Source organism: Lepidochelys kempii, chromosome 2, assembly GCF_965140265.1.
Source record: "Lepidochelys kempii isolate rLepKem1 chromosome 2, rLepKem1.hap2, whole genome shotgun sequence".
Taxonomy (NCBI): Eukaryota; Metazoa; Chordata; order Testudines; family Cheloniidae; genus Lepidochelys; species Lepidochelys kempii.
In genome coordinates, this window is record NC_133257.1 from 172292771 (window position 1) to 172312383 (window position 19613).

The 19613-nt window shown below is 43.1% G+C and overlaps 1 protein-coding gene across 9 annotated transcripts in view; it reads left to right on the forward strand.

The window, feature by feature from the left end:
- EZH2 (enhancer of zeste 2 polycomb repressive complex 2 subunit) overlaps positions 1–19613 on the forward strand; it is an 85214-nt gene that overhangs the window by 38786 nt on the left and 26815 nt on the right. For all 9 annotated transcript variants that reach the window (XR_012157427.1, XM_073332770.1, XM_073332775.1 and 6 more), the window contains 5 exons: positions 4436–4552; positions 6728–6848; positions 7840–7983; positions 15304–15406; positions 16537–16700. Coding sequence is in view for 8 of the 9 variants with exons in the window: in XM_073332770.1 (XP_073188871.1) it covers positions 4436–4552; positions 6728–6848; positions 7840–7983; positions 15304–15406; positions 16537–16700 (649 nt within the window). In the remaining variant the exon portion in view is untranslated. The remainder of the gene's footprint in view (positions 1–4435; positions 4553–6727; positions 6849–7839; positions 7984–15303; positions 15407–16536; positions 16701–19613) is intronic.

The following is a 19613-nucleotide window of genomic DNA, read 5'->3' on the forward strand; positions in this document are numbered from 1 at the left end:
TTACCATCCTTTAATCAGGCCTTGTCTCATGGGCACTTGGGGTCTGATCTAGCTGCCACTAATGTCAATGGAAAAACTTCTGTTGCCTTAAATGGCAGCTGGAGCAGGCCCTCACTTCATAAAAGAACATGCATGAAAATAGTGAACAGATTAGTTTGCATAGGCCTCGCTTATACTAGAAAAGTTGCACTGGCTTAACTAAGTAGGTTGAAAATGGATGTAGTTTAAACTGCAAAAAGTAACTGAAATACTTTCCTCGTGGATTGTATTTTCTAAATGGGCAGCCTACCCTAAATTCTCAATTACTGAGGGACAGTCTTCACTCATTGATTAATATATGTGCTTTCCATAACCAACTCTCTCTATAACTTTTTGTGAGTGATGTACCCGAATACTTGGATGCTAATATCTAAACTGTATTCTTAAATTTACTCACCAAATTTGGGATACTGCTGATTATACACTATATGTATCTTATGACTTTAAAAACAAACTTGGTATTTGTGGATAATTTAAACGCTATACCCAGATATACAGACACTCTTTTCTCAACCTGTGTAGTATATAATTTTAACGTTCGCTTTAATAAAATTTTTAAATCTGTTCTTAAACTGGTGCAAAACCCTAATGTCAGCATACTTAAACTAGTTTAGCTTCCGGTGGTAGACTGACTTTTTGGTGTGAAATGATCTGATGACAAGGAAAGTGTTTTCCTACTCATCAAATTGAGAAGGGCTTGCCATAAACAAAATGAATTTAATTGACAAATTTTCTGTGTTTTGGGAGGGGGATGACTTTTTATTAAGGGGCAAAAAATAACAGAAAATCTGAAATTTTTAAAAGGGAACTTTTATACAATTTGTACTTTTAGCCATAAATATATGTATCTTCCATTTGTCGTCTTTTTGAAACTATTTCCATCCCATGTGTCTTAGTGTTCCTTCTACTCCTCTCTTATGAAAGTAGTCCTGCAAGCAAAAATGGAAAACAGATGACTGGCTCCAGTCCTACAAAACAATGCACACAGGCAAAGCCACACTGGAGTCAGTGGGGCTCCATACTTGCATGGGCTACACTCACATACATACAGGATCAGAGCTTTTGACAGTAGTTTTAACAAATGCTGAAAACAAAAATTGTTAGGTAAGGGTCATGCATCAATTTTTCAGTTCTTTGGAGGAAAAGGGCCAAATTTCACCTTCAGAATTATGATTTGAATATATCAGATTTTGACTTGCTAGCTTGAATTGCCTTCTTGATGAAAGGGGAATTTTATGTTAATTTCCTGTCTGAATCAGTGAATTGATTATTGCATTCTAATCCAGTTTGTCTCATAAAGGACTCTCAAAAGAACTCTACTTTCAGTGCTTGATTTAAAAATTGCCATAATTTATAATAGGAGGATTAAGACAGGAAAATAGTATCTGAATCCTTTTAAAATAAATTTAAATATTTATTTTAGTCTCAAACATATTGGTTGGAGACTTGATATCTTGTGTGCAGTTTTCATGACGGTAACACACTCAGTGTGGGTTGCAAGTATCATAGGTGACACTCCTCTGTTTCTGTAGAGCCACAGACCTTGGTTTTCAGTTGCCTCCAGTGACTAGACTATTGAGTGGCATTGACCAGAGCCACTCCTACAAATGTAATTCCCTTTTTTAATGATTATTGAACTGAGTTCAAAAGCAGGCAGAGTATCACACAGGATCATAAAGGGAATTTAAAATACTGACTTTGTTCTTAACTTTGCATAAACGTAATGTTGCCTTGAGATTTTTAGTTGTATTCATTTTTTTTAAAGGACAAAATCGTTTTTATAACTTTGCACACTTTCTAGACTTAAATTATGTCATGAAAAAATTGCTAGAGAGCTACTAGTCAAAGAACTAAATCTAAATCAAATTTCTAAAGACACCAACTGGCCAGAGACTAATACAACAGATAGTCTTCCAAGTTATGGTGTCTTTGGAAATTTGAAGCCTACCTTGCTGGCTTTTGGAAGGAAGAAAGCTTTCTGTCTCCCCTTCCTCTCATCTTCCTCGGTACTCTGATGGGAATAGAGGTCCGCTACTGTCCCCTGCAGCAGTATAAGGACTTCTGAAAAACATTTGGTGAAACTGATCAGTGTCTTGTTAATTTCACATTGCTCCTGTCAAAGCAGTACAGGAACAAAGGTACTGTAGCTATCTGTCTGCATACCCAGGTGGAGTAGTTTGCCCACTGTAACATTCTCTTAATGTGTTTAGTATGAATAAAGTTGTGAAGTCAAATACTCAAGAGTTGGGGAAATGCCAGAAGTAAATTTTTCCATACAAGCTTCATTTGATTCCTTTTTTGCATATGCATTATGATGCAGTCTTTACTTGCATGATCCCATACTATTTTTTCCAGAACCCCTGCCTCGTTCAGTGTACAGACTTGCTCTGAGGATGAATCGAGGTTGTGTAGTGAAGGGGAAGGCTGTTGTCTGTAGGATCTGTCTCACTTATTGCAGAAGTTGCAAGACAGAGACAGGGAAGTGCAGGAGGAGAGAGGATGGTTTCATGGTTCAAGCAGTTGAATGCTGCTCTGAATTCTGTCCCTGCCTGTGTTGCAAAGTTCCTATGTGGTGCCACATTTTCTGGAAACCCAGCTTGAGATCCTGGGGTTTGATTTGCAGAAGTGCTGAGCACTTGCAGCTGCAACTGAAGTCAGCTGGTCTTTTTAACATTATATATATAGACAATATAGTGATGAGTGCCGTAGAAAAGCCTAAGTGGAAATTAATAATTCTGTTTTCAGAGAAGTGTTTGAATAGTGTGCAGTAGATAACACATAGGGCCTCACATTAAACAATGAAGATAAAATAAAATATTGAATAGTTATCTATTTAAGGAGAATGGTCTGTCCTATGCACCGAATAAGGCAGGTATCCTGTGGAAAAAAATATGATTGTGTAAGAAAAGATAGAATCAGAATACATATGTACAAGAGCACTGAATTAAGATTTTATGGACAAACTTAATTCTGGCATTTCCTAACTCGTGATAGCTTGACTTTGTAACCTTAATATTATTTTTAAACATAGTTATTTAGTGTGTGATTTTATATAATGTGAGGTCTTCTATGTATTGTACATGTCATACAGTGACCCAATGGAATCTCTTCCCTCCCATCCTTGCTCAACGTCAACTTGTGGCTCCAAACCAGGGAGGTGTTAGAGCTTCTCAATGAAAGTTTAAAAAAAAAAAAAAGTATTGAACATAGGCACATCAATGTGTTTTTTTTCCCTAAATGTGTTCTGAGAAATGGCTGAATTGTTTGAGCTGAAACTAAAAAAAACCCCAAAAGAAAATAATAACTACTCTTCAGCCAAGCAGATACCTGGCATGAAAAAATTCAGCCTGAATGGTTAAAGTTTGGTAAAGTTATAAGCAACTCTAAACAAGATTCCCAAAGGGAAAGTGTTGAGCAGCCTTAAGTGTAGGCACTGTTACCACCTCTGCCTATAATTGGGAAGGTTATCTTTGCAAATATAAGGACTTAGAAACTTTAAAAATAGAACCTACAGAAATTGGTTTTGTAGGTGCCCCCAGTTATAAGAGCTAGTGAATTTTTCAGGCGCTGGGTTAGAATGTTTATGGATTACTCTAGGACTAACCACATTTATGAATTGTCCAAATGTTTCAGTTTTTAAAACCATTTCTCATTTCACATTTTGAATGTTCTGTTCTCTCTCACCTTTTTGTGATTTCTCTTCCTTCCTATTCTAGGTCTGCAAAAAAGTGAATCGTAAAATAATGTCATATTGAAAGCACTGTTTGACACCTCAGAGTTCAGTATTAGAGTAAATTTCACTTTACTGTTGTCCTGCACACAGTATACATGGTCAAAGGTTTTGGGATAGCATAGGAATATAGTGGAGGTCAAGACTTACAGACAAGTTGAAGTGATAACTTGTTGAAGTAGACTTTCTGATATTAAAGGATCACCATATCAACTTTCTAAAAAGAAATTCTTTCTTGATCTCAGCAGTGCATTAATGTGAAGCTTGGAGGAATCTTCTTTGTCTCCCAGACAACTAGTTAATACACTATAAACACCAGATAAGACAATTTATCATCAAGTACTAAATCTGTTTTAGATAACAGAAAAACATCATTGCATTTGGTTAAGTAGGCTGAGTGTAATGGTACATGAGAGCCTGGATATCATTGTATGTGATAGTAAAAAAAGAACAGCATGCTATGGAAACTATTAACAAATATTCTGCTAACAAAATAATTTGTCTCTTTCTTGTTAAACCTATTCCTAATGCTACCACCTAAAAATTGATGTATTTTTCCAAAGGCAGACTTATCTAATTCTGATATGGTTTAAATTTGATACATTTTGTATTTTGTTACCAAAATTGCTACCAGGAGAGAAGTGTAATTTCTACCTCTCATTTCAGTGCTCTGTTACCAGTGATTTAGATTTTCCAAAACAAGTCATCCCGCTCAAGACTCTGAATGCTGTTGCTTCAGTGCCTATAATGTATTCTTGGTCTCCCCTTCAGCAAAATTTTATGGTAAGTGTCACAGTTTCAGGTTAACTGCTCCTGTATTCCTGCATCTGTGGTCCACTCCACGAATGCCACTCAGGTCTGCCCTGTCTCCATCTCTTGGCAGGAACCTTTCTCCCACTCCCTTCTGACAGGGTTTTTATGATTACACAGACCTGCCATCCACTGTGATATCTCCAGCAAGCCAGTCTGGTTACAGGCCAGCTCCTGCACTGCTTTCTTTCAGAGGACGATTGATAGTGTTTTTCCCAGTGACCACACAGCTCTTCTAAGCAAGCACGTTTATTCATAGCGCAAAAGCATTACAGAGAAAAAAGAAATTTAAATCCACATTAAACATACCAGAAACCACCCATCTTCCATATGGGGAGTCTGATAGGCCAACATTCCTTCTAACTCGTTAGCAAGGGTTGGGGCCTCCCTTTGGACAGAGAGTGATGTCCATCTGCTGAATCAAAATGAAGGCATGAGCCAGTCCAAGCTCATCCTTCTTATATCAGAAGCCTTTTCTCTCTCTCTCTCCCAGTCGCTGGCAAACCCAGCCTGATCCTGAATATGCAAACTACCTGAAGGGTTGGAACTTCTCTGGAGTTGGTTAGTCTCAGTGACTCACCGTATTTTCATTCCTGGAGGAGCTGTGTTAACACATTATACATGGAGTAACAATTATACATAAACCATTCATACATTTAATACAGTTGTCTCCAAAGATGCTGCCTGGAGTTGCAATATCTGTTAAAGTAAGTTAAAAAGTAGAAGCTGTGTGCATTTGGGGAGATAAATTACAGTTTAAGTGGAAACCAATAAACTAGTATATCCAAAAGAATAGAAATCTATTCCATTTGTTTTAATATTCAGATCTGTATAAAATACCTGAAATATTTCTTTCTACACTGCTTCACATCAGTTTTCTTTTCTTGCTCTACCCAATTGCCTCTTTCATTTTTTACCAGTTATTTCATAAACTTGAAAAACTTACAAAGAAAAGGTTGAATATTACAAAGGTGACTGGATGGCAGGTTTTTGTGAGCAGACAAAAGTTTTAGTACTGATTCATTTTTAGAAAGAGGACATTTTAAAGATATTTGTGATTTACACTTGGTGAGTGTTAATGCTTAAGTCAAAAGAGACAGTAATAACACTGGCCATAGACTCAACCTTTCGCACCTAAATCTTCTAGAGTTCCATAACATGAGTATTGTAAAGTTAAGGATATTCCAGTCCTTGGCCTCACCAGAATAGAAATCCTGATTATGTACAATGGCTTTGTATTTAGGACAGATGTCAGTTAAGGTCTAGATTTTGACCTAAATCAAATTTGAACTAAGTTTTTAGAAATTAGGACTAATGCCTGATGTGTCCAGAAGGAAGTCGTAATGAGTTATTGATTATTCTTGCATAATCTATTGTCAGTCTCCATTAAGTCATGTTAATTCTCTGAGATCTAGGATTTATTGTATGATCGGACTACTTATATTATGAACAGACATTTAAATTACTTAGGAAACTGCACTTTTGACACTGTACACAACTATTTACATATAATCAGTCATCCTTTTTCATGTTAGTTTAGTGCACTGAAGGCAACCATTTTTATTTAGAATAAAAAAATACAAAATATACTAATTACTGTGTGTGCATCAAGCTGACTGATCTTATTATTAGAAGTAATTTTAATCCAGATAAAATCAGCAGCTAATCTACAAGAAAACTCAACCCACAACTAAATGTTTTTCTCTACAAAAAACGAAACATCAACCCTCTATCCCTGAAAGCCAGAATTAAGTTACACCTATCGTATTTAAATTAAATAATTGTAAAGGCATTATTATCAACAAATATTTAATCCATTTTAGACAACAGGTTATCTGTTAACATAATGAGTATCCTGTTGAGGATAAGGGCTTGTCTACATGGAGGGAAATTGACCAGAATAGTTATAGTGGAATAGTAATTCCACTATAGAAATGCATCAATAACTGCTCGTGTGAGTCTTCTATTACAGAAGAAAGTGACTTTATTTCAGAATGATTATGTGACTATACGGAACGTCACATCTCATTGCAGGTTTGGGGCAGTGGCACTTCTGAAATGGGGGACTCATCAAAATTTTTTCTTGTTCTCCCTGAGAGAATATCTTTGCTTTTATTGTAATCATAAATCTTTCCACATTACTTTTAGGTAGAGGATGAAACAGTTTTACATAACATTCCTTACATGGGAGATGAAGTGCTTGACCAGGATGGAACCTTTATTGAAGAACTGATCAAGAACTATGATGGAAAAGTACATGGAGACAGAGGTGAGTCCAACACACCATGTATATCTGTCATTTCTTCCTACCTAAACATGATTAACAGCTGCTTATGTAGCAGTCAGCTTTATTATATATTTTTATTTATAAGTTAAATATCAAAACTGAAGTATGATTCCTGAGGACTTACTATTTACTAATACTAATTACTGTTTGGTATTCTCCGTCATCCGCCTAAGCCATGTCAAATAGTGAGTATAACAATCATACTTAGCTTTTGTACATGGATTAATATTTATGCATTTCTTTGAAAATATAAACTAAATCCTCACACCAGTCCTGAGGGTGAAATAGCGAGGTTAACTTTGTTGCCCAGAGCATACAGTTAATCATTGTAATAGCTGGGTTTGATATTAGATAAGTGGTGAAACATTTCAAGGACAATCCAATCATCATCCTGTCCCTTTTGACTAGACTTCTGAATTGTAGGGCACAGTGGCATAACCAGATTGAGCCAGGAGATGGAGAGTTAAACTCTTTGGCATTTCATTTGCCTTTACTGTGTATGAATGAATTCCTCTGGCATGCTTCCTAGGTGGGTGGTGTGGATGATTAGGGAGAGGATAGCAGCAAACCACTTCTGTCCTCATTGCCAGTATGGCACAAAGTGACCAGTACCCCAGCCAGCCCAGTCCCCTTTATCTTGTAGGAAGTGTGATATTACTAGAGCTTTATTTTTCTGTTCCTATTTGCTGGTAGAAGGATTTATATTCCCTCTCTTGGCCGCCATAGAGGGATTTGGGAAAAGTCCCTCAAAATTAACAGATAAGCAATTGTTGATTCTCATTCATCCTCCTGCTCAGCCCCTCCTGTCTTGTACTGAATTTACGGATTGTAATGTGCTCTGAGCACTGGATCTGATAACTAAATGTGTAGCCATAGTTTTAAAAAAAACAACTGATATATGGGGTAGAAATAAATACTTCGTTTGCACTTCCTTTGTGTTTTTTGCTTTACTTCTGATCTTGATGAATTTCAGAATGTGGATTTATCAATGATGAGATATTTGTAGAGCTGGTAAATGCACTTGGTCAATATAGTGATGATGAAGATGATGATTATGGAGATGACAATTCTGATGAGCAAGATGAAAAACAGAAAAACCGAGACGGCAACAGAATGGGTATGTCAATCCAGTAGATTTGAAAAACCTTTATTATTGTAGCAGTTTTTCCTGCCTTTATTTGCTCAATAAATGGAAGATGTTCAGATTTGCATTTGTGTTTGTGCTCAGTGAAGTTAACAACTTTATTTCTTCTAGTGATTGCACATGTCTGTTCCACTTCAGGTGTGTGCATGTTTAGTGCACTGTTGAAAACTTTTCCCCCAGTGGTACGCACTGAGGCAGCACATATGTGCATTCTGCTGCCTCGTGCCACTGTGCTGCCCCTGATTCTGCTCAGTTCCTTCACTGCTCATGATGGTTGTCGGAGCATGTTATCTTGCTATTGCAGGTTTTTCTTAAATTGTCTATTTTGTATATAGTTGGTTTTGGTTTTAACCATAGTTCTAGTGTTAGGTTCTTCTAGTCATAAGTAGGGCTTTACCAATTTCACGGCTGTGAAAAACATGTCACAGACCATGAAATCAGCCCTCCCTTGTGAAATATGATCTCCCCTGCTTCTGGGAGCCTGGGGCTCCGAGCTGCTAGTCCAGCCACACTGGGGAGGGTCAGGATTTGTCCTTCCCCTGCATGGCTGCTCTTGGTAGTTAGATCAGATCCAGCTCTAGAGGCAGCACAGAAATGAGAGTGGAACACCCTCACTTCTGTGCTGAAGCAGCCCAGGAGATGGTCTCCGGGCTTCTGTCTCCTCCTGTCCTGTTCCTCCCTGCTGCCGCCCCCCCCCCCCCCCCCGGGCAGTCCCTCAGCTCTGCAGGGACAGGCAGGCTGCTTTGGGGGGAGTTGCGCAGAGCCTGGTAGGGAGCCTGCTAGTCCCGCCAACCTCGCTCTCTTTCCCTCATACCCATTCCCAAGCACCAGCAGGGGGCCAGGCACCTCCCTTTACCCATGTACCTCATTATACTGTGCCATCCAGAGGGAAGCTGTTGATGATCTCTCCGATACAGTCGTCTTTGGGCTCCAGACACTGATCCCTGGCCAAACAGAAGTGACTACTCGCCCACCCCGATTTGGTCAGAGGAAGCTGATTTATCTTTGGAGATTGGCTTACACATGTTGCAGTGGATCATGTGCCTCACCATTCCCTTCTGAGTGGTTACCACCTCTGGCACCCACCAGAGGCTCCATCTTGGCCAGCCACTTGAGGCTGGAAGAAACTGGGCTCCTGGCCTTTACCAGTGGCAGTTCTGGCACACTTGGGGGTTTCTGCTTGCCTCCAGCTCATCTCCTTACCCTCCCTATTCTACTTCATCCAGAACAGTGGTCTCCAAACTTTTTGATTGCACGCCCCCAGGAAAAAACAAATTTGACACAGGCATGCTGCCAAAGGAAAGGAAAAAAAGTGGAAGAGCTGCCGCAGGCGCGCTCCTTCTGCCACCGCAGAATCAAAGGTAGAAGAGCTGCCGCAGCCTTGCTGGCGACGCTCCTCCTGCTGCGCACCCTCTGGGCACATCCATCCTTGGCTTCATCCTCTTCATCGCCTGTGGGGCAAGTGCCTCCTTGCCTCCCCCGATGATTAGAGTCCATCAGGACCCTTTAAAGAGAGTGACTTATGCTTTGGATATCCAGATGGAAGTTGTTAGAGAGAGGTCTCAGGCTGATTGACATTTTAGCTGCCGTAGGACCTGCTCAGATGGTGCTTCCATTTAATTAAGCTATTCTGGAGACCGCCAAAGTGCTCTGATAGACTCCATCTTCCTTTCCCACACAGCAAAAGGCTGAGGTGCAGGTATTATGTCCTCTCACAGGTGTTGAACATTGATTTACCCCCTCCCCTCTGGCATCAGTGGCGGTTTCAGCTGCCATTTGGAGGCTGCCAGACATCTACCCCAAAACAAATGACGCAAAAAAACTTGATTTCATTGGCAGAAAATTTTATTGAACAGCTAGCTTGCAGCTCAGGATTGCTAATCAGTAGGCATTGCTATGATTTCTACCTCTGAGACAATATCTGAAAGTTTAAGGACAGATTGCCAGAGGACAAGAGGCAAGAGTTCCTTTCTATGTTGGACGAGAGTAAGTTGGTGCCCAGGACCTCACTTCAGGAGGTTTTGGATGCTGCTGATTCTGCAGCCAGAGCCACGGCAGTGGCTGTTTCAATTCACAGATGTTAGTGGCTCCAGTCATCATGTCTTCCTCAAGAGGTTCAACCAACCATTCTGTATCTTCCCTTTGAGGGGCCGTCGCTGTTCTCTAGGCAGACTGATGACAAGCTGAATAGTCTCAAGGACTCCAGGGCTACACTCACATGTTAGGGCATTTATAGACCTGTACTAAAAAAGCATCAGTTTTGCCCTCAGCAGGCATACCACTTTCCATCATTTACAGCTTGCCACCAGAACCTAGTTAAGAAAAAGGGCAGAAGTTTTAGGAGGGGAGACACCCTCTCTCTTCCCCCCCCACCTCCCCACCCCACCAGACACATCCTCTTCTGCACTACTACCCAGTTTGTGCACGCAGCCTGGGGGTTCTAAGCAAGCATTTTGGTGGGTTTGTCCAGGACTGTTTCTCCTCCTCCTGTCCCACTATCTAAGTGCTTGGTCTTGCATCACTACGGATCAGCGTGTCTTAAGCATGGTGGAATTGGGATACAAGCTTCAGTTTATTTCGGTCTCCCCATCGCACCACCTTCCCAATCCTTTTTCAGGGACCAGTCTTACAAAGAACTTCTCCTTCAGAAGATGCAGTCTCTCCTCTAGTTCAGTGGTCTCCAAACTTTTTGAATCGCGCACCCCCCAGGGCTAGCTCTAGGAAAGCAAAAAAAAAAAAAAAAGCTGCTGCTGAAGACGGAGCGGGGAGAGCCGAGCTGCCGCTGGTGTGCCATCGAAGAATCAAAGGTCCGGGAGAGCCAAGCTGCTGCCGTGTCAGCGACACTCCTCCTGCCGCGCACCCCACTTTGGAGACCACTGCTCTATTTGGAAGCCATAGAGGAAGTTTCTCAGCAATTCAGAGGAACAGGGTTTTATTCCCGCTGTTTCCTGATCTCAGAAGGAGGTCTCAGACCATATTAGACTTGCGACAGCTAAACAGATATCTGAAGAAAATAGTTTTTTGCATTGTCATGCTGGCTTCCATTATCTCTCCCTGGAGACTTGTATGCTGTCTTCGACTTAAAAGATGCAAATTTCCAAGTAGCAATACGTCAAAGCCACAGGACGTTCCTCAGATTCATGGTCAACCAATCTCACTACCAGTTTGCAGTACTATCATTTGGCCTGTCTGCAGCTCCATATGTTTTCAGAAAGTGCATGGCAGTCGTGGCAGCGTTCCTGAGGAAATCAGGAGTTCAGGTGTTTTTCCTACCTGGATGACTGGTTGGTGAGAGGCTGATCTAAAGTTGTGGTGCTGTCCACTATCTCTCCTCCAATTCACCTTCAACACTCTGGGTTGCTTAGCAACATGGAGAAGTCAATCCTGTCACCTGTACGAAAGATGGAAGTTTATAGGAGCTGTCTTGGACTCTCTGGAAGCCAAGGCCTTTCTTCCACAGGTGAGATTCCAGACTCTGCTGTCCCGTTGCTTTAAATCTGAGGGCCCATCCTATGACAACAAAATTGCCTCAGGCTTCTGAGGCATATGGCTTTATGCACTTATGTGGTTCATCTTGAAAGCTGCAAGGGTGGTTAGCATCGATGCACTCTCCAGTTTGTCATCCTCTAGACATAGTAGTTTGAGTACACGCACAAGTCTTGACCTCTAAACTCGTGGAAAAACCATTCATGTGTGTATGGAGTGCCATTTGCTCCTCCATAGCTGGCTTTGACCGTAGTTATATACGCTTCTGCCCTTGCTTGGGGTCTCACCTCAGGTCTCTGGACATGCAGTGTCTGAGAATTAAGGGCCATTCAGCTAACTCACAAAGCCTTTCTTCCCCATATCAAGGAAAGAAATCCTTGCCATACACTTCTACCCTGATATAACGCTGTCCTTGGGAGACACAAAATCTCACCACGTTATATTGAACTTGCTTTGCCCCCCTCCCCATTCCTAGTTTCCTGACACCCCCTCCAGAGACCCCCATCCCTAATCACCCCCAGGACCCCGCCCCCTGACAGGCACTCACCGGCAGCGGCGGGAAGCGGAGCAACGTGGCCCCAGCCCGCTCCACTCTGCCGCCTCCCTACTGCGGCAATCCGGTTCCCACCGACGGTGAGTGTAGGGAGGTTGGGGAAAGGATGCCCCCCGTACTCACCTGCAGCAGGAAGCGGAGTGCCGTGGCTGGGAGCTGGCAGAGCAGAGTGGACTGGGGCCGGGCTGCTCTGCTTCCCGCCACCGGTGGGTGCGGGGAGGTTGGGGAAAGGACGCCCTCCGCACTCACCGGCGGCGGGAAGCGGAGTGACGCGGCCCCAGCCTTCTCTGCTTTCCTTGCCCCAGCCCCAGCCGTGTTGCACTCACCGGTGGTGGGAAATAGAGCGCCGCGGCTGGGAGCTGGCAGAGTGGAATGGGCTGGGCTGCTCTGCTTCCACCACTGCCGGTGAGTGCAAGGAGAGGTCCCTTCCCTCAAGCCCCCTCCCCCAAGCGACATGGCTGGGCTGGGGTGAGGGAAGCGGAACGGGCTGCTCCCAGTCTCCTGCTAGTCCCCCGGGCTACTCTGGGATTGTGGGGCCCCCAAAAGCCCCCCCCCCCCGCACAGCTCCTGCCTCCCAGACCCTATGTGTGGGGAGCCCCTGACCGCCCCCAAGACTCTAAGCCCTTTATCCAAACCCTTGGCCCCGGCCTGGTACCCTTAACACACTGCTCAGAGCAGCGTGTCAGAGCTACCACGTTGTATGCGAACCCGCTTTATATCGGGTCACGTTATATTGGGGTAGAGGTGTACTTACGGACAACATAGCGGCCGTGTTCTGTGTGAACAGGCAAGGACAAGCCCAGTTGTCTGCTATGCCATGAGGCAGTGAGGATGTGGGATTTCTGTAGCACCATCTCAGTCCACTTCAAATCCTCTCACTTTCCTGGTGTCCAGGGTAAACTGGTAGACTGATTAAGCAGATCTTTCACTAGTCACCACAAGTGGTCTGTCTGCCAGACATTGCCAGATTCATTTTCCAACGATGTGGGACTCCCCAAATAGACCTGCTTGAAACAAACATCAACAGGAAGGGCCATCACACAGGTCACAGCCCAGAGTCTCTCAAAAGATGCTGTCCTGTTGCCCTGGATGGCCACGCTCCTGAACACATTTCCTCTAGTTCCGCTCCTGCCCAGAGATGTTGTTGAAATCACTCCAGACCGTGCTTGAGTCATATTTCTAACTCCGTATGGCCTTCCTACTCTGCTGAGCCTCTCATTCAGCTCTGTTGATGCTACCCTCAGGACCATGGTCATCTCCTCCACCCCAACCTACAGGCCCTCATCTCCCAGCCTGGATGCTCCATGGCTAATGCCTCAAGAGGAGGCTTGCTCAAAGGGAATTCAAGATGTACTTTTAAATAGTAGAAAAACTATACACTAGATATACTTCATTGGAAAATTGGAAGACATTTTCCATCTCATCCCAAGAAAAAGGGGTTTCTCCAGTCTGAGCTCCCATACATCATGTTCTGGACAGTCAGTTACACCTGAAACAACATGGGCTGGCAACTAATTCCATCAAAGTCAACCTAGCAGCTATCTTGGTTTTCCATTCACTGATGGACAGTCATTCTCCCTCCTCCTCTTCTCTCTCCCCCCCGCCCCTCTTGCCCAGTCTCATGTTAATCAGATTTTTGAAAGGGGTCTCTCTACTATTTATATCCCCAGGTAGAAGATCCTGTTCCTCTGTGGGTTTTTCCAGTAGTTTAGTGTTGACAAAGCTAATGGTCCTGCATTTAAACCTTTAGCTACCTGATTGTTGCTACATCTCTTGATCAAGGTAGCCTTTTTGTTGGTAATCACTTCAGCCAGAAAAGCAGGCAGATTACATGCTCTAGTGTATGAACCTCTGTATATCATCTCCTACAAGGATAAAGTTTACCTATGCCTTCGTTCAAAATTTCTCACCGAAGTAGTGTTTGACTACCACATCAATTAGGCAGTATATCTACCCTCTTTCTTCCCAAAGCCTCATGCTCAAGGATGAGGAGAGACTCCACAGGTGTTAGATCATTTGTGGTGTTCTTGGACAGGACTAAGCAGTTCAGATTGTCCTCACAATTATTTGCAGCAATTGCAGACAGGATGAAGCGACTTCCACTCTGTTCTCAAAGAGTCTCATCCTGGATATCCCCCTATATATGCTTATGCTATGAATTGGCCAGTGTAGCTCCACCAAGCAGAGTATTAATACATTCAACAAAATCACATACAGCCTTTGCAACCGTTTCAGCTCCAGTGACTATCCTAGAAATTTGTAAAACCTCATTGTGGTCTTCAGTCCATACTTCTGCCTCACACTAGGATATCTCTCAGCAATGTAGAGATGATGCCAGATTTGCACGTGTGGTCCTTTAAGTGTTGTTCAAGTAGACTCCGATCCTACTCTGGCTTGACCTGCTTGAGTGTCACCTGAAGTGGAATGGGCATGTGCAGTCACTTGCAGAAATGGTTACTAATCTGTTCCGTAACTGTTGTTTGAGACATGATGTACATCTCATTCCATGACCCGTCCTCCTTCCCCTCTATATTGGATTCTGTCCAGTAAGAATGAAATGAGGGAAGTCAGCAGTGGTTCTGCCCTTTATACCATCGCGCAGCAGCGGGCACATGCACCATCTCAATGGGCATCGCTGACGGAACAATCTCCAACAGCGTACTGGGCGCACACATGCCTGAAGTGGAATGGACATGTGCAGCACATCTTGAAGAACAAGAGTTATGGAACAGGTTAGAAATAGTTTCTTTCCTCAGCATTTCTCTATACCGGTCAGTCCCAGATTAGCAAAGAGAGTGTTGCAAAATGTGGTGCTGCTAATCATAGACCACTGCCAACACAGGGAGATGGTCAACTCCTGCACTGTTGTTGAAGGATACAGTTGTGCAATATTTTACTGAGGAAGACAGCACCATTCATCAAGCAGATACGTGAATGATCGGTGCTGGCAAAATAACATAACTTATTTGTCCAGAAGAACCTGTTGATAGGAAAAATCATTTAAAACTCCTTAATATAACTTCTCTGTAATTATAAACCGAAAGCTTCAGATTTTTGAAGAGCTAATTCTTTCTTTACTTTGTAATTTAGGTTCTTGGTCAGCTTTTTTCATCCTTAAATATTGGTATAAACAGTAAATTTACAAGTAGATTAACATTTATAAAGCTACTGTGTGAAATACCAAAGGAGCACAATATTATTCAGAAAATATTTCCTATTCGTCTTCATATTTCTTTTTCTGCTTCTCTGTGCAGACAAAGAGAGCCATCCACCTCGGAAGTTTCCTTCTGACAAGATATTTGAAGCCATTTCCTCGATGTTTCCGGACAAGGGTACAGCAGAGGAATTGAAGGAAAAGTAAGATTTGATTTCTTAAGAGGTGTGGTACACTGCATAATATGGTTCTTGAGTTTCTATACTGTCTAGAAAAGAGTTACAGTAGAACTCTGTTTATCCAATCTTATTGGGACCAGAGCCAGATTGGATAAACAAAAATTTGGATAATCCAGAGAATGGGTGGAGCTTGGCTCAGTTAATACGGAGAGGTGGATAATGGAGGCTCAGATAAATTGGGTTCTACTGTATTAAAGTTTGTTGATGTTTTGAATAGGATCTGACCACTTTAGGCCCCAAGATTGGGAAGTTCTGAATAAATTGACTACAGCTGTACTGTTTATGTACGTGATACTTGAAGGGTGGCTGTTTCAGACATAAGGGAGGCAGTGTGTCCTAGTGGATAGAGCACTGGATTGGGACTCAGGAGACCTGGGCTCTTTTCCTGGTTTTGCCATGGGCTACTGGGTGACCTTGGGTGAGAGCTGTCAAATGAGGATATGGTTACTGATCTTGTTTGTAAAGCATTTTGTGATTTACAAATGAAAAGTGCTATATAGAAGAGATGGTGGTATTATTTATTATTGTTAGCCTTCCCTATAAGCAGCCAAAAGTCACTTTTGTATGGGTACATATTGTCCTCTTGCTGTGGTGAAGGAAAGAGGAAATGCTTTGTTGCAGTAATCTTTTTTTGGGAGGGGGTGTGTGGGGGAGGGCGCAGGGGCTGGTGGAGGGAAGCATTTTGGGAAAATACATTTTTGAAAAGTAAATACATCCCTCCCGTGAACCCTTCCCTCCCCCCCAGGATTAATAAGTACAGAGCTACTTAGTCATGCCTTTGAATGTAGCCTTTATTGATATACTTTACATAATTTTTGATTTAAGTAATTTGGCTTTTGACTTAAGCTATAGAATCACAGACCAAAGATAACTTAACTTCACATTTTTTGCCAAGATAAATATTGTAGAACAACTTTTTCAGCAGGCAGTTTATTGTAAGTGTCTAGTGCCAGATTTTTCTTAGTTACACCAGTAAGTCCAGAATAAATACATTAAAATCAGGAGTTACTTTAGATTTACAGTGGTGTTACAGCAAAACTTGACCCTTTCTGAATAGAATAAACAATACTTTTTATTTACTTTTCTTTTTGAAGATACAAAGAACTCACAGAGCAGCAGCTGCCAGGAGCTCTTCCTCCTGAGTGCACACCAAACATAGATGGACCAAATGCAAAATCTGTTCAGAGGGAGCAGAGTCTGCACTCCTTTCATACTCTCTTCTGTAGGCGCTGTTTTAAATATGACTGCTTCTTACATCGTAAGTGCAATAGCCTTTTTGTAAATCTGCATTTCATTTTATGAGACCTCAAGAAACTTTAAAGTAGCCACAGAGTACAATACAGAATAAGAAAAGAGAACAATAGATGAGCTAACATCTGCTAACAATAAACATGTTAACTTCATTGTGGTGTGAAAATTGTAGTTTCTGATCTTTGAAATATTGGATATATTGTTTGGTGTAGTTTGATTTCACATTTGTGTTTTTGAAGTTGATAGAGTGCCTGGCCTGTAGTAGTGTTTCTCGCGCTCTCTCTCTCTTTTTTCTTTTTTTTTTAAAGTAAAAGTTTTGTTTCTCAATACTATTCCATACATTATCATACTTATCTCTCTTTATCATAGGGAGATTGAAAACTGACCAGATTTGTGTTGGAGGGCTTTGTTCTTTTCCTGTTCAGATTTTTTCGGTCCTCAGCAGGGGAAACGAATATCCGTGAACTGCTTTAGTCTTTTATTCTCTTCTGAGAATACCCCACAGTTTACTCCTAGCCCTCTTAGTCTTATGGAGTGGAATTATTTTTAGACAGTAGTGTCCTAGAAATCCTTCAGAAAGGATGCCCTATTCAGTTATAATTCATATTGCCCATACCTTCTGAAGAAACCTTTTAACAAAGTGTTGAGAGACAGTCAATTCCCATTTTCAAGTGGGAACAATAAAGTACTTCCCTGAGTACCATCAGAAAAATGGTTCTTTTATTTCTTCATCCTGAAGCCAAGGGCCCAGAATGTGTGAAGCAACTAGAAAATGAGTGCAAAGGATTTTGAACTGTCTGAATTTGACATTGAGGGGAGTACAATATACAATTACTTGTTGGTGAACTCAAGTAAAGAGACTCATTAACCAGTAGCTTCCAAATGAGAAATTGTCTTGAGGCGATGACCCACTTTAGGGTGGTGAAATCATGAAGGATTAGGCCAATAACTTCTGGTCTCAAGAATTTTTTCCTGAGCTGGGGGGTTAGAGAGAAAATTCCATTTCTATAAAAAATGATTTTCCTGACCTGATCACCAAGAACATAATACACTGAAGCAGGAAATTCAGCAGATCCAGTGTCTTTCTGAGCCCATTATAGGCACTGAAAACATTAGCTCTGTACCTGCATGTCGAAGAACTGACAGACCAGAAATAAGAATTCCCAAACAGGAAGTCTGTGCTGAACAGGTTCATGAAAATACTGTATTCATTATGCAGAGAAGACACAGAGGTCTTCACTAAGAAGCCCCCAAGTACATGTTGCCATTCAAGGATGGCTACTTTCTTGATGGGATGATAGACGTTTGAGATGTCAAGGTACTCTGGATACCCATCTTCAAGGTAGAAAGGGTGGGGGCGAGGAGTTTTGGGCCTGAGGGCCCCATCAGGTTTCCAAAATTGTATGGCGGGCTGGTTGGGCTGTGTCTCCCCAAACAGACAGGCGTGGCCCGGCCCCTATCTGACCCCCGCTACTTCTCATCCCTTGACCACCTCCACCCCACCCCCGGACTCCTGCCCCAATTCCAACCTCCCCAATTCCCTGTCCCCTGACCGCTTCCAGACCTCCTGCCCCTGACTGCCCCCCGCCGCCCCATCCAACCCCTCCTCTCATTCCTGACTGCTCCCCCAGGACCCCTGCCCCACCCAACAACACCTTCTCCCTGACCTCCCCCGGAACCCCTGCTGCCCCATCCAACCTCCCCCCCACCCCCCAGACTTCCTGCCCCATCCAACCACCCCTCCTTCGTGACTGCGCCCCCGGGACCCCTGCCCCTATTCAACCCTGCTCTTTCCTGCCCTCTGACTGCCCCGCCTGCTGACCACCACCTTGAACTGCCCTGCCCTCTATCCAACCCTCCCTGCCCCCTTACTGCACTGCCTGGAGCACCGGTGGCTGGTGGCACTACAGTCGTGTTGCCCAGAGCACCAGGACAGGCAGTTGCGCCGCCCGGCTGGAGCCAGCCATGCCACTGTGCAGCACGGCACCGGGTCAGGCTGTAGCTCTGCAGCTGCACTGCTGCCCATAGCATTGTGCTGGCGGTGCAGTGAGCTGAGGCTGCGGGGGTGGGGGAACAGCTGGGAAGGGCTCGGGGGCTAGCTTCCCAGGCCCAGCAGCTCAGGGGCCGGGCAGGAGGGTCCCGTGGGCCGTAGTTTGCCTGCCTCTGAGGTAGAATAATCTAGCACAGTGCTCAGATGGCTGCAGAACCTTGCAAAGCCCCTAAGGCTGAAGATGAACATTCAGAGCTATTGTGCTCTATGTTCTTTTAGATGCAGCAATGCAATTTGTGTTTGATGCTACTTATATCTATCACAAAGGCACATCTATTGTAGTAAGGAGTCCCTGTTGCTGAAGCTGTGATCTGCCTGTGTGCCCTACCCTTCAAAGGGCCACTTCTGTTTGGCAAAGAACTCTACATACATGAAATCTGGGTTCCTCACAAATCAAGCCTCAGAAATAGCAGTATTCCTTTCAGTCTAAACTTCATTAGAGGCTGGCACTCCAGAGGAGGAGAGCTCAATGTAAAACACGCACATGCACACAAGCGCTGACCCATGCAGTGTCAGATACCGTAGCTGGTAGCCTTTGCCACTTCCTCAGTGGATCGGCCAACGTGACTTTGGATCTCCATTGTCTTTAAGTGAGGCTATTCAGTATACATCCGTTCTTAACTGGGGGGCCATGGATCAATGTTCACATCACACTCCCCATCAGTGCCCGGCCCGGGCCAGAGAAGCTAATGATCCAGCTGGCAGACCAAATTCAGTGATGAATCCTGGACGCATGGTACCCCAGGCACATTTTGCATATGCTAAGAAGAAGTAGTAGTTCTAAACCAGGTTTAAATCAGGTTTATCTTATCCAGTTCACTTGCTGCTGCCTCACAAAAAGGCAGAGCATCTAAAACACTTTGGCTCACC